Raw genomic sequence first — 14,132 nt, forward strand, 5'->3', positions numbered from 1 at the left:
GAATGCAGTACCTGTATTCAACCTGCAAGTGGAGCCAGAGGTCTCAAGAGGGTCTGAAGGCCCTCTAGCAAACTTTTCCAACTTTATTTCTCTAAAGGACATGCCGCCATCTTGCGAGTGGCAAAATCACTTGCAGTGGTGGTTGTGACCTCTCTCCGGAGCGGTCACAGCGTGTCCTGGGGTGAGTGTTCGGCGTTGCGGAATTTCAGCAACACTATTGAAGTTTAGGAGGCGATCATTGATCACCTGCTAAACTTTTAAAACGGGCGTTGACGCCCCAGGGAGGGGCCAGACATGGCCCCTGATGCCAATCTTGGTGTTGCTGAATGCCTCGACATCAAAGCACGTCATTGGTCGTTATCTGGCCGTTTGTGTCTGACGTGTCTGGGCCGTCATTGGATGTTAAACAATTTCTAGTTACATTACATTTATTTATATAGTGCCAGCAGATTCTGTAGCGATGGTACAAAAGTAGAAGGGGCACCTGCTCTTGTGACCTTACAAACTAGACTATGGTTGATGGAGAAGTGAAAAAATTGTCTGATTGGGTCCAGATAATCTGTTGAAGTTGTTGATCGTTCAAATTGCTTGATTAGGATGATGGCTGAAAGTGTTGGAAAGAAAGGTTGTATGCTTCTTGAAAAAGGTAGGGCTATCAGAGAGCTTTTGAAAGTTGTGTACAAGGGAGAAAGTCTGATGGGATGGGAATTCCACAGAGGGGTGCAGCATGGGTGACAAGTCATGAGAGGAAGTTAGGGGTGTATTTGGATAGAAGAGTAGAGCTCTAGGGGGTACAGAGTTGTTAAGTGCTCTGTAGGATCAGAGGTTTAAATTTGATTCTGAAGGATATGAGGGCCAAGGAAATAATTGATATAATGGAGCAGCAGATGAGGAACGTTGAGTGAAAGAAAAAAATTAATTTAGCTGCAGTGTTGAGGATGGATTGGAGCAGTGAAAGGTAGGAGAGGGGGAGACCATTTAGTAGTAGGTTGCAATAGTCCAAACAGGATATTACAAAAGAGTAGATTAATATTTTGGTTATTTCTTGTGTGAGGAATGGGCAGATTCAGGAGATGTTTTTCAGGTGACGGCAGCAGGATTTTGTAAGGTACTGAATGTGAGCGATGAAAGAGAAAGAAGAGTCAAGTGTGACTAAGGCTGCGAACTTAGTCTGTGGGTTAAATGGTAGAAAAAATACTAAAAATATTTTGGCTTCCTCCAGGTACATGGCTTCTATTGGCCACCTTTATGATAAAATATATGTGTATCTTGGAATTAACTAGTTGATTTTAGTAAAAGAAACCATTTTTTTTCAAATTCCATGTAATGTTTGAGGTTAAACAGTAGACACATATTGTAACAGTTACATTATTCTACCGCTATGCTATTAATTGTGCTATAGATATTAAAACATGTATATAATTATATATATATACATTAAGATACAAGAGCATATATTTAATTCGTTGAAAAATAGATAATGTTTTTCCAGTATTTCAGTAAACTTAAAATAATGTCTACCTTACCTATATGGGGATGCTGTTCCCCAAGATAAATACTCATTTGGGCGTGGTGCTGGACGGGGTACTATAGGTTGTTCCACTGCTGTCACATCTCCTGCATATGATTTCAGAAGTGAAGCATTTTTGTTTGCCAACATGGCTCTTTCATTCCTACGAAACTTGGCTCTTCTGTTCTGGAACCAAACCTTTAATGACAAAATGATAATATTTATGAGAAAACCAGTGCATATCAGTGTGTATTTCTATTCATTCTTACCTTTAGTTTTGGAACAATATAAATTGACTTAGACGCCTACTCCAAAAAAGAAATGCAGCAAACACTAGGCATACCACCAAAGAAAACCAAGAAAAGTAAATACAATGTAAGAATGTGTTGCACAGAAAATAAAAAAATAAAAAGAGGAACATACTTATCAAATAATGTTTAAAATAATGCTCAAGGCGCCAAAGATAACATGTAAAAAATAAAATTTGAGAATCTGTATAGAGTGTATATAATATGTATGGTAAACTGTATGTTATCGCACTCACATTTACTAGAGCCACCACAATACGGGCTCTAGTATATAAAAGTGTTTTAGATCCCAGTCCTCCCTGTCTGAAAGTTTTACAACACTATATGGGAAGTCAGAGAAAACAAAGGGAGCAAACATAGCATTTATATTGACAAACCAATATTTATTAGACCCAATAGTTAGACGTACATCATAAAAAGTCTTTAAAATGAATAATAAAGTTACATGGGGGATACTCAAGAAGGAGACGATCGGAGGTAGGCAGTGTGGATCACACATTTGGAAAGCCCTGCTACAAAATTGTCCAAGGCTGCATGTGGTTGTGGGGATAGTGGCATCAAGTAAAGGTCAGCAATAGGTTTTAATTAAGAGTTCATGAGTTTATTGGGAAAGTGAATTAAAAAATATGCTGGATTATGTAACTAGAACAGGGGTGTCCAAGATTTGCAGTGGTATACATCAGAAATGTATTTGTGCGTGGGCCACACTCATTTTTTACTGAGAGAAAATATGGCCTTTACTAAAATATGCAGATTGAAATAAAGCAAACAACACAAAACCTTTACTTTTCCTCTCACTGATTTCTGGCCCTAGAAAGTTTTGTCCCCTAAAGTGACTACAAATTTAGGAGGGAGTTTTATGCCTGAATAAGTAAAAATTAAATAGTTCAATTTATTACTACAGTAAGTAAAGTGCCAGGAAACAGACTGCCAAATACACACCAGGACAGGCTCTGCCACACTGACACCCACACACACACACACACTCCAGGACAGGCCCTGCCACACCGACATCCAAACACACATACCAGTATAGGCTATGCCACACGGACACCCAAACACACACACCAGAACAGGCTCTGCTATACCGATACCCAAACACACACACCAGGATAGGCTCTGCCACACCGACACCCAAACACACACACACCAGAACAGGCCCTGCCACACAGTCACCCTGCCACACACACCAGGACAGTCTCTGCCACACCGACACCCAAATACACATACCAGGACAGGCTATGCCACACCCACACCCAAACACATACACCAGGATGGGGTCTGCCACACCCACACGCAAACACACACACTGTCAGGCCCCCAGCCCCTCAACACACCCCTTACCGGGGTCCTCGGCTGGACGCCGTGCTCCGTTACGGGGCGGACTGCGTCCCCCTCCTCCTACCGTGTCTCCTGTGCCGCCAGCCATGCGGCGGATCACTCGGCCATCACGCCCGCCTGCAGCCGTTGCCGCAAGGCGCGCCTCCACGCCGTTGCGGCCGCGCACGGCAATTGCTGCTAGGCGCGCTCCCGCACAATCTCGTCCTCATGCGCCATCTGCTGTCCGCCGCAAAGTAACCTTACTTAACCCCATGGTGGGGATTACTTATGCTCACAGGTGTAGGTGGTAACACCTGTGAGTCAGTGGGAGGAACCTGGCCTGTAGGCTATAAAAACCCAGCTCACCCTCCAGTCTGAGCTTAGTTATTGAGCTTCTAGTGCCTTGTGTTCTGCTCTGTGCGATTCCCCATTTATCCTGCCTTTTTGTGTTTGACCTCCTGGTATTCGACTTCGGCTTGTTTCTTGTTATTGCTCCTTCGCTGCCTGCCCTGACCCGGATTTATCACTCAGACTTTGTATTTGGCTTACTCCTTCCATCTGGTGCTACCCTGCTCTATGCTCCCTACCTTTCCAGCAAGCACCCCGACACACACCAAGACAGGCTCTGCCACACCGACACGCAAATGCGCACACACCAGGACGGGCTCTGCCACACAGACACATCATCAAGAACCCTTGCAACACCCTTACAGTCCCATCAACACAGAATTATTGATGGGTGGAATCCTTGAAAAAGCGTTTTCTTGAGGTTTTTTAAGACCAATTGGGAAAAATGAAAAATGACTGTGTGAAGCTCAAGCTGAAACCAGATGCCCATCCTAGATTCTTTAAGGCCCGGACAGTACCATTTGCCCTTCGAGCAGGAGTGGAAGCTGAACTCACCTGGCTAAAAGAACAGGGCATCATTTCCAAAATAGAGCACAGTGAATCGGCATCACCTATTGTGCCAGTAAAGAAATGAAATGGGGACTTGCGCATCTGCAGGGATTTTCGCATGGTACTGAATGCTCAACTGGATGTAGACCAGTATCCTCTACCCAGAGTAGATGACATCTTCGCCTCACTTGCTGGGGGGATGGAAGTTCACTAAGATTGATCTCCAACAAGCCTACCTACAGTTTGAGGTTTACCCCTCTTCCCGGAAATACCTCACCATTAACACGCACAAGGGCTTGTATGAATACAACCGTATGATGTTTGACATAGCACCTGCACCAGCCATCTGTCAGAGGAAGATGGATACAATCTTAGCAGATATTCCTTTCACACAGTGTCTCTCAGATGACATGCTCATCACTGGTCATACGGACCAAGAACACAAGCAGAGCTTGTTTTACAAAGACTTCAGGACCATGGTCTTAAAGTGCACTTAACAAAATGCAAATTTATGGTGCCCAAATTAGAGTTTTGTGGCCACCTATTAGGTTCTGAGTGTATACACACCACTGAAGCCAAGGTCGACGCTCTAGTCAAAGACTAGCTCTGCGACACCCAAACACACACAACATGACATGCTCTGCCACTCCGACACCCAAACACACACAAGGACAGGCTATGCCACACCCAAACACACACACCAGGAGAGGCTCTACCACACCGACACCCAAACACACACACCAGCATAGGCTCTGCCATACCGACACCCAAACACACACACCAGGATAGGCTCTGCCACACTGACACCCAAACACACACCAAGACACGCTTTGCATCCACACCAGGAAACACTTTGCCACACCGACACCCAAACACACACACCAGAACAGGCTCTGCCACACCGACAACCAAACACATACACCAGGAGGAGCTCTGCCACACCTACAGGCAAACACACAAAACAGGACGGGCTCTGCCACACCAACAGGCAAACACACACACCAGGACGGGCTCTGCCACACCGACACCCAAACCCATACACCAGGACGAGCTCTGCAACACCGACAGGCAAACACACATAACAGGACTGGCTCTGTCACACCAACACCCAAACACACACATACCAGGACAGGCTCTGCCACACTGACGACAAAACACACACACCAGAACAGACTCTGCCACACCGGCACCCAAACACATACACCAGGACGGGCTCTGCCACACCGACACACAGACACACCAGGACGGGCTCTGTCACACTGACAACCAGACACACACAATAGGACAGACTCTGCCACACCAACACCCCAACACACACAGCAGGACAGCCTCTGCCACACCGACACCAAAACACACACACCAGGACAGGCTCTGCCACACCCAAACACACACACTAGGAAACGCTCTGCCACATCGACACCCAAACACACACACCAGGACACGCTCTGCCACACTGACACCCAAACACACACCAGGACAGGCTATGCCAAGTCCACACCCAAACACACACAGCAGGACAGGCTCTGCCACACCGACACGCAAACACACACACACCAGGACACGCTCTGCCACACTGACACCCAAACACACACCAGGACAGGCTATGCCAACTCCACACCCAAACACACACAGCAGGACAGGCTCTGCCACACCGACACGCAAACACATACACCAGGACGGGCTCTGCCACACAGACACGCAAACACATACACCAGGACGGGCTCTGCCATACCCACACACAAATACACACACCAGCATGGGCTGTGCCACACTGACACGCAAACTAACACACCAGAACAGGCTCTGCCACACCGACAACCAAACACATACACCAGGACAAGCTCTGCCGCACCTACAGGCAAACACACACAACAGGACGGGCTCTGCCACACCGACAGGCAAACACACACCAGGACGGGCTCTGCCACACCGACACCCAAACATATACACCAGGACGAGCTCTGACACACCGACAGGCAAACATACACAACAGGACGGTCTCTGTCACACCGACACGCAAACACACACACCGGGACGGGCTCTGCTACACCGACATGCAAACCCACACACCAGGACGGGCTCTGCCACAATGACACGCAAATACACACACCAGGGCGGGCTCTGCCACACCGACGCCAAAAATGCACACACCAGGACGGGCTCTGCCACACAAACACACACTTTTAATGATTCGCAATGTAAATGGCCAAATTCGTTGAAAATTAAACATGAATGTGAAATTTGTTCAGGAAATCATCCTGCTGAGGTGTTTTCGTAAAGGTCAGGCAGGTAAAGAGCAGGTTCAGAAAATCAGTGATGCCAGTGGTTAAAATGTTTCCCTTTTTAGGCAAATATTCAAACAGAAGGCTGAATTGCTGAGTAGGGTTTTTAGAAGGTTTTCATATACTTGTTTTTAAAGGTAAAAAATTGTGTATAGGTTAAAGATGGGTGGAAGATAACAAAGAGGTGGTTAAAAAGAAGATTAAAAAATAATTGAGTTTAGGTAGAATGGAGGCCCCTTTTGATGATCCACTGTTAGATTGTCACCTTTGGAACCTGATACATTTAGATTGATTCCTCCCCCCTAGGGGGGCATATAGGGGGTTAAAAGGCATATCATGGGACAAAGTGGCCTATAGGGGGGGTATAAGGCATTTCTGAAGGCAGAGAATTAGGGTTTTCTCTATCATATTCTCTATCATATAGGGGGTTAAAAAGCATTTCTAGAGGCAGAGTGGCATATAGGGGGTTAAAAGGCATTTCTAGAGGCAGAGTGGCAAACAGGTGGTTAAAAGGCATATCATGGGGCACTCTGCCTCCAGAAAAGACTTATGCCCCCCCCCGACTTATCACTGCTTCTGACTCCCTGGTGTCGGGTGGGGGCAGCGGGTGGAGGCCGTTCATGAAATTAAAGGGGCCGGCGTGCATGCACCGTGCCGCCCAATGGCCGTGCCTCAGCTCTTCGTCCCACCCCTTTTAAGACATGAGAAGTGAGGCGGCTTTCAATCCCGCTCGCAGCCGCTCAGTGGCTGTTTTGAATGCGGGTCTGTCGGCCGCCTGGCCCATGGAGCATTTGCTCTGAAAAAAACCTTGTCTTATAATCGAGCAAATACGGTATAATCGAATACGTACTACAGGCAGCCAAGTTACAGCTATTTTCTGCACGGTCTTGTCTTGTTTTGCTGCAACCTCTGTGCTGTGCACCAGGAGGTTTGGTGGAGTCAGCTCCAGGATTTAAAAAAACAGGAAATGCTAATTACAGGCACCCTGTTGTGGTCTTCATTTTATTGCTGTTTCTCCTGCTTTTCCTAGCAATTCTTATTACTATTCCTGTGTATGACTACTCTCTGCCTAGTGATTCTGTACTCTGTTGACCCGCTCTGTATACCATACCTAGCTTCTCTGAATACCTGCTCTGTGTAACTACTTCTAACTACCCATTTACTGTACCAAACTTGACATTAGCTGACTACCTGTCCTGTATTCCTGACCTGGCATCCTGGGCTACCTGTTCCACACATCTATTTGTGGCATTTCCTATCTACAGGTATCCAATCCTCCAAGTTGCTTTGCATCATTCATATCACATACATCACGTACAAGGAAATCTCAAGTAATTTTTTACTTTTAGAATATGATGAACAAACCAAATAAAACATACTCTGGGAGGAGGGAGAGAGGGGAAGGAGAAAATACAAAATTTAGAAGAGGAGGGGAGAAAAGAAAGAAATATGATAGAGAAAACCCTAATTCTCGGTCACCGCTTTCACATACCAGGGAGTAAGCATATTGCCTAAGACATGGCCCTGTGGGGTGTGACAAAATGTGTGACTATAATACGCATCCCACTGTTCCCAAGTGGACTGAAAGATATGTGTGGTATTAGAGGCTGAGTGAGCCATCTGCTCATAGATACAGGTCGATGTGATCGAGTACAGAACTTCTTGGATCGTAGGGGGAGATGCTACTTTCCATTTGTGGGCAATAAAAATCTTAGCTGCATTTAATACATGTGCTAGGAGCTTTCTATGTGTGCACCATAAGGAGCGGGGAATCATATCCAATAGAGCCATCTCAACCCCTTGCTCCACCGGGATGCTAAGCAATTAAGTGATGAGATTGAAAACAGCCGACCAAAAGGAACAGAGCACAGGACAACTCCACCAAATGTGTAACATTGTACCAACATCCCCACATGCTCTCCAGCACAGAGAAGAGGCGGAGGGAAACATTGTAGCTAGTTTAAAGGGCACAAAATACCAATGGAAAAGAACCTGGCGGTTAGTTTTAAAGTGCGCAACATTTTTAGAAACCTCGGCAAGGGCATGATACCATCGTATGTGGAACCTATTTCTCTCTCCCACTGTCATGTATGGGAGCTTGTCTTCAGACCTGTGACCCATCAGAGCCGAGTAACAGAAGGAAATAGTGTTAGAGACGTGAGGTGCTTTTAAGCAGAGTTTAACAATCGGAGTATTGGGGGATGTAGAAGCAGTGTTTAAGATGTTTATGTAGGGCATCACGAATCTGCAGATATTTAATAAAATCATGACGATGAAGCGAGAAGAGAGCCTGAAGAGCCGGAAATGTTTGTATGTGACCTTGAGAGAAAAGCTGAGATATGGAGATGATTCCCTGTTGCATCCAGCGATCAAGGAAGACATGAGGGAGAAGAGATTTCAAAGTCAACAGTGGAGCAGAGCTGTGGAGGTCAAGCGGGAAACAGAGCGTAGCGCGATGACGGTCCCACCGCGCCATGGACATTAAAGTAGTGGGCAACATATCATGTATCTGAGGTTGGCTAGCTTTAGGGAGCCACAGTAGATCTTTCACGGAATATGGAGCCGTCATCATAGATTCTTGGTCCACCCAGGCAACACATGATTTGTCAGAGAAAAAGAGAATGGTCTGCGCGAGGTGAGCAGCTACAAAGTAATTTTTTATAATAGGAACACCTAGACCACCCATCAATTTGGGCCATTGTAAAATCTTGAGTGAAAGTAGTGGACGTTTATTCAACCAGACAAATTTAGACAGTCATGTCTGGACAGTTTGGAAGAAAATTGTAGGCACTGAGACAGGGATATAATAGCTTCAGGAGTGAATTCATTTGGAATGAAACAATACGGCCAATCCATGAGATTTACAACTTTGACCACCGTTTGAGATCGACTTATCTTAGACCACAGAGGTAGGTAATTTGACCGAAATAGAGAGGCAGCGGTTTTGGTAATGCATATCCCCAGGTAGACAATAAAATTGGAGTGCCATGAGTAAGCAAAGTCTCTAGAGATTATATTAATCAAGTGGTCATGGTACCCAATGTTGAGAGCTTGCGTCTTGTCCCAGTTCATTTTGTAGTAAGATAGATAACCAAAGGTATCTAGGAGAGCATGCAAGTTCGGGAGAGTAACCATGGGTTCGGTAAGTGTCAGGACAATGTCGTCCGCATAGAGACAAATTTTAGTTCCAGTAGATCGCACAGTGAAACCTTTAATGTCGGGATTGTGCCTGATAGCAATTGCCAGAGGTTCTATTGCCAGGGCAAAGAGGAGGGGAGAAAGTGGACATCCCTGCCACCAGTAAAAGGTTTAGAAAGAAATCCGGAAGAATAAACCCTCGCAGAGGGATTGCTATACAAGATGTGAACAGCCTCAATGAATGTCTCCGGTAAACCAAATGCTTGTAAAGTTGATAGTAAATACCCCCAGTGTAGCCCCTGCTGGCTAATTTTAAGTACCCTATTTATTGGCGTATTACACGCATAGGCGTATAACACGCATCCTCATTTTGCCTCCTCTGTGGTCCGGCACTCAGTGTGTCAGGGTAAAGTGCCAGCGCTTTGCTCTGACTCATTACGACATGCCGGAATGCTCGCAGTACTTCAGTGACATCACCCGCGCAGTCTGGTGTGTAGTAATGAGTCAGAGCAAAGTGCCAGTGCTGGACCGCGCATATCGGCATATAGCACGCAGCTACGTTTCCAGACCCAATGTTTAGGGGCATAAGTGCGGGTTATACGCTGATAAATACGGTAACCATTACAGCAAACATGGGATTGGCTGACGCGAGAAAAAGTGCTCAAGCAATTAAATACTGTTAAGGTAGACAAGGCCCCTGGACCGGATGGTATACACCCAAGGGTACTTAAGGAGATAAGCCTAATTCTGGCCCAACCATTATTACTGACCTTTAGGGATTCTTTCAATTCAGGCATAGTTCCTTTAGATTGGCGCAAAGCAGATGTCGTGCCCATATTTAAAAAGGGATCAAAATCTCAACCGGGCAATTACCGGCCAGTAAGCTTAACATCGGTAGTGGGGAAATTATTTGAAGGGTATTAAGTGAAGTGCCTCAGGGGTCTGTCCTGGGTCCTCTTCCTTTTAAATTATTTATAAATGATCTCCCAGGCTGCATTGAGAGCCATGTCACAGTTTTTGCTGATGACACAAAATTTGGCAGGGTAATTCAGACTTATATGAATGTTTCTTCTTTGCAGGAGGATTTATACAGAGTTGGGGACTGGGCGTACAAGTGGCAGATGAGGTTCAACATAGATAAATGCAAAGTTATGCATTATGGTAAAAATAAGAAAAGTGCAATCTATACTATTAATGGAATATCCTTGGGGTAAACTACCAATGAGAAGGATTTAGGAATAATGGAAGACAATAGACTTGACAACAGTGCGTAATGCCAGCAAGCAGCTGCAAGGGCCAATAAGGTTTTGGCATGCATAAAAATAGGTATTGATTCACGGGAGGAGGACATCATCTTGCCATGGCATACAGGGCTATAAATAGAATTAATATTTTAGAGCATCTTAATCCAAGGAGAAATCCGATTGCCTTTTGGAGTCAAGAGGGAATTTTTTCCCCTGATGGCAGAATTCGAAGTAGCTTAATTAGGGGTTTTTTTTGCCTTCTTTTGGATCAAGAATAGGAAGGTTAGGTAGAAGGGTTGAACTTGATGGACTTAGGTCTTTTTTCAACCTTATGTACTATGTAATTCCCCACTGATGTCATCAAGGGAACAATCCAGTTCCAACAAAATGTAAAAAAGACCCCCCCCCAATTTTTTTTTTATGTGCAAAAGTTCTTGCATGAAAATAGTTAAAATACTGGCATTTTAAATACCCAAGGGGTATCTAGTTTAAAAAACAGACATCCACCGGGGCTTCTATAACGGAGCACCGGCATCACATGCCTTTCCAGTTCTCCACCATAGAAGCCCCGGCAGAAGTGCCAGCAGCAGCGGAGGTTGTCTGTGTGCGCATCCCGCAGCCGGTGAACATTTGCGGGATGCGCACAGACAACCTCCACTGCTGCCAGCACTCCCGCCAGGGCTTCTATGGTGGAGCACCGGAAAGTAATGTGATACCGGCGCTTAGTCATAGAAGCCCCAGCGGAAGAACTGGCCAGCAGCAGTGGAGGTCTGCATCGCACAGACCTCCAGCGGGTGCCCCACTAGCAGTGGCGACTCTAGAAACAATATATAGGGGGGGCACACAAGATACCACAGTCAAACTGGGGGGGCATTAATAATTTCCAAAAGTAATGTGCTATGGAATTATACTTTTGTTATTGGGCTAAAATAATACTTGATCATTCAACATGGGAAGCCTGAAGCCACAATTGAGTGCGACTAATCCTTGAAATAAATATTATAACACAATAAATAACTTTTCCACTAAATGATTTCAGGGCCTTGTAACGTTTTGTCCCCTGAAGTCACTACAACTTCAGGAGGGGATTTTATCTCTTAAATAATTCCTACTGTAAGTTAAGTGCCAGGAAACAGATGACCAAACACACACACCAACACAGGCTCTGTCACACCGACACCCAGACACACACACCAGGACAGGCTCTGCCACACCGACAACCAAACACACACACCAGGACAGGCTCTGACACACTGACACCCAAACACACACACCAGGACAGGCTCTGACACACTGACAACTGAACACACACACCAGGACAGGCTCTGCCACACAGACACACACACACCAGGACAGACTCTGTCACACCGACACCCAGACACACACACCAGGACAGGCTCTGCCACACTGACAACTGAGCACACACACCAGGACAGGCTCTGTCACACCGACACCCAGACACACACACCAGGACAGGCTCTGTGACACAGACACACACACCAGGACAGGCTCTGCCACACTGACAACCAAACACACACACACACCAGGACAGGCTCTGCCACACAGACACACACACAACAGGACAGCCACTGTCACACCGACACTCAGACACACACACCAGGACAGGCTCTGCCACACTGACAACTGAACACACACACCAGGACAGGCTCTGTCACACCGACACCCAGACACACACACCAGGACAGGCTCTGTGACACAGACACACACACCAGGACAGGCTCTGTCACACCAACACCCAGACACACACACCAGGACAGGCTCTGTCACACTGACACCCAGACACACACACCAGGACAGGCTCTGTCACACCGACACCCAGACACACACACCAGGACTGGCTTTGTCACACCGACACCCAGACACACACACCAGGACAGGCTCTGCCACACCAACAACCAAACACACACACCAGGACAGGCTCTGCCACACAGACACCCACACACATCAGGACAGGCTCTGCCACACCCACACACCAGGACAGGCTCTGACACACTGACAACCGAACACACACACCAGGACAGGCTCTGCCACACCAACACCCAAACACACACCAGGACAGGCTCTGCCACACCAACACCTATACACACACACTGAGGACAGGCTCTGCTACATGGATAACCAAAAGCACAAAAACAGCAGGACACAATCTACGTCACAGACGTCTACATCAGGATGGATTTTTCACACTGCATTGTCGTTTATACCCCCCTTAGTGTTTTTGCCCCTTGTGTATTGATGCCCCTGCTGTCCATATATATTAACATTAGCCCCAGTTGCCGATAGCAGGTATAGATCAACACATTAACACACAAACCAAGCTTTGCATGTATAGATCAACTGAAATTCACTTGTGATCTCAAATAAACAGAATCAGACATACAAATCCTGTATTTGCAGGTATACAATAGTATATGAAACGTAGCATTGCAGGTATGGATCAAATAAATACATGGAAACAGCATTGCAGGTATTAATCAACTGAATAAGACATATTAACCCTGTATTTGCAGGTATACATAAATAATGTATGGAAACATAGCATAGCAGATATGGATCTACAGAATAACACACAACCCCAGCTTTGCAGGTATAGATCAATTGGAATTCACAAAAAAACACGTAATTAAAAGGTATATTTAAAACCCCCTAAATTACACGCATAGATCACAGGTTGCATACCCCAAAGCCAGCCCTGGCGTCCACAATGCAATCACACTCCTATCATACCCAGGCAACCAGTAAATGCTGGTACCTAGGCATGATGGGACTGTGCTTGCTGTTAGCAATCACACTCCTATCATGCCAAGTCAGCCAGTACATGCTGGTACAGGGTGGCTGTAAGTGATGTGTAGACCCCATACTGCTGGCAGCATCAATACACAAGGGGGGCAGCTAGCTAGGTTTCAGCATGTACTGGCTGACTTGGCATGATAGGAGTGTGATTGCTAACAGCAATCAAAGTCCCATCATGCCTAGGTTCCAGCACTTACACATCCAACCAGTAAATGCTGGAACCTAGGCATGATGGGACTGTGATTGCTGTTAGCAATCACACTCCTATCATGCCAAGTCAGCCAGTACATGCTAGTACAGGGTGGCTGTAAGTGATGTGCAGACCCCATACTGCTGGCAGCATCAATACACAAGGGGGGGCAGCTAGATAGGTTTCAGCATGTACTGGCTGACTTGGCATGATAGGAGTGTGATCACAGTCCCATCATGCCTAGGTTCCAGCATTTACTGGTCGGATGTGTAAGTGCTGGAACCTAGGCATGATGGGACTTTGATTGCTGTTAGCAATCACACTCCTATCATGCCAAGTCAGCCAGTACATGCTCGAGGTGCGGCCCGTAAGATCGGTTGCACTGGCTGGCGATCTTACGCGGCCCGAACCTCGAGGTCTCGCGGGCCG

General features: G+C 46.2%; 1 protein-coding gene across 1 annotated transcript in view; it reads right to left on the reverse strand.

The window, feature by feature from the left end:
• PRRX1 (paired related homeobox 1) overlaps positions 1–14,132 on the reverse strand; it is a 96,734-nt gene that overhangs the window by 25,874 nt on the left and 56,728 nt on the right. The window contains exon 3 of the mRNA XM_089501298.1: positions 1,527–1,708. Coding sequence (XP_089357424.1) covers positions 1,527–1,708 — 182 coding nt within the window. The remainder of the gene's footprint in view (positions 1–1,526; positions 1,709–14,132) is intronic.

The sequence above is a fragment of the Sceloporus occidentalis genome, unplaced genomic scaffold, assembly GCF_023333645.1.
Source record: "Sceloporus occidentalis isolate IW3139 unplaced genomic scaffold, rSceOcc1.0.p SCAF_170, whole genome shotgun sequence".
Lineage (NCBI taxonomy): Eukaryota > Metazoa > Chordata > Lepidosauria > Squamata > Phrynosomatidae > Sceloporus > Sceloporus occidentalis.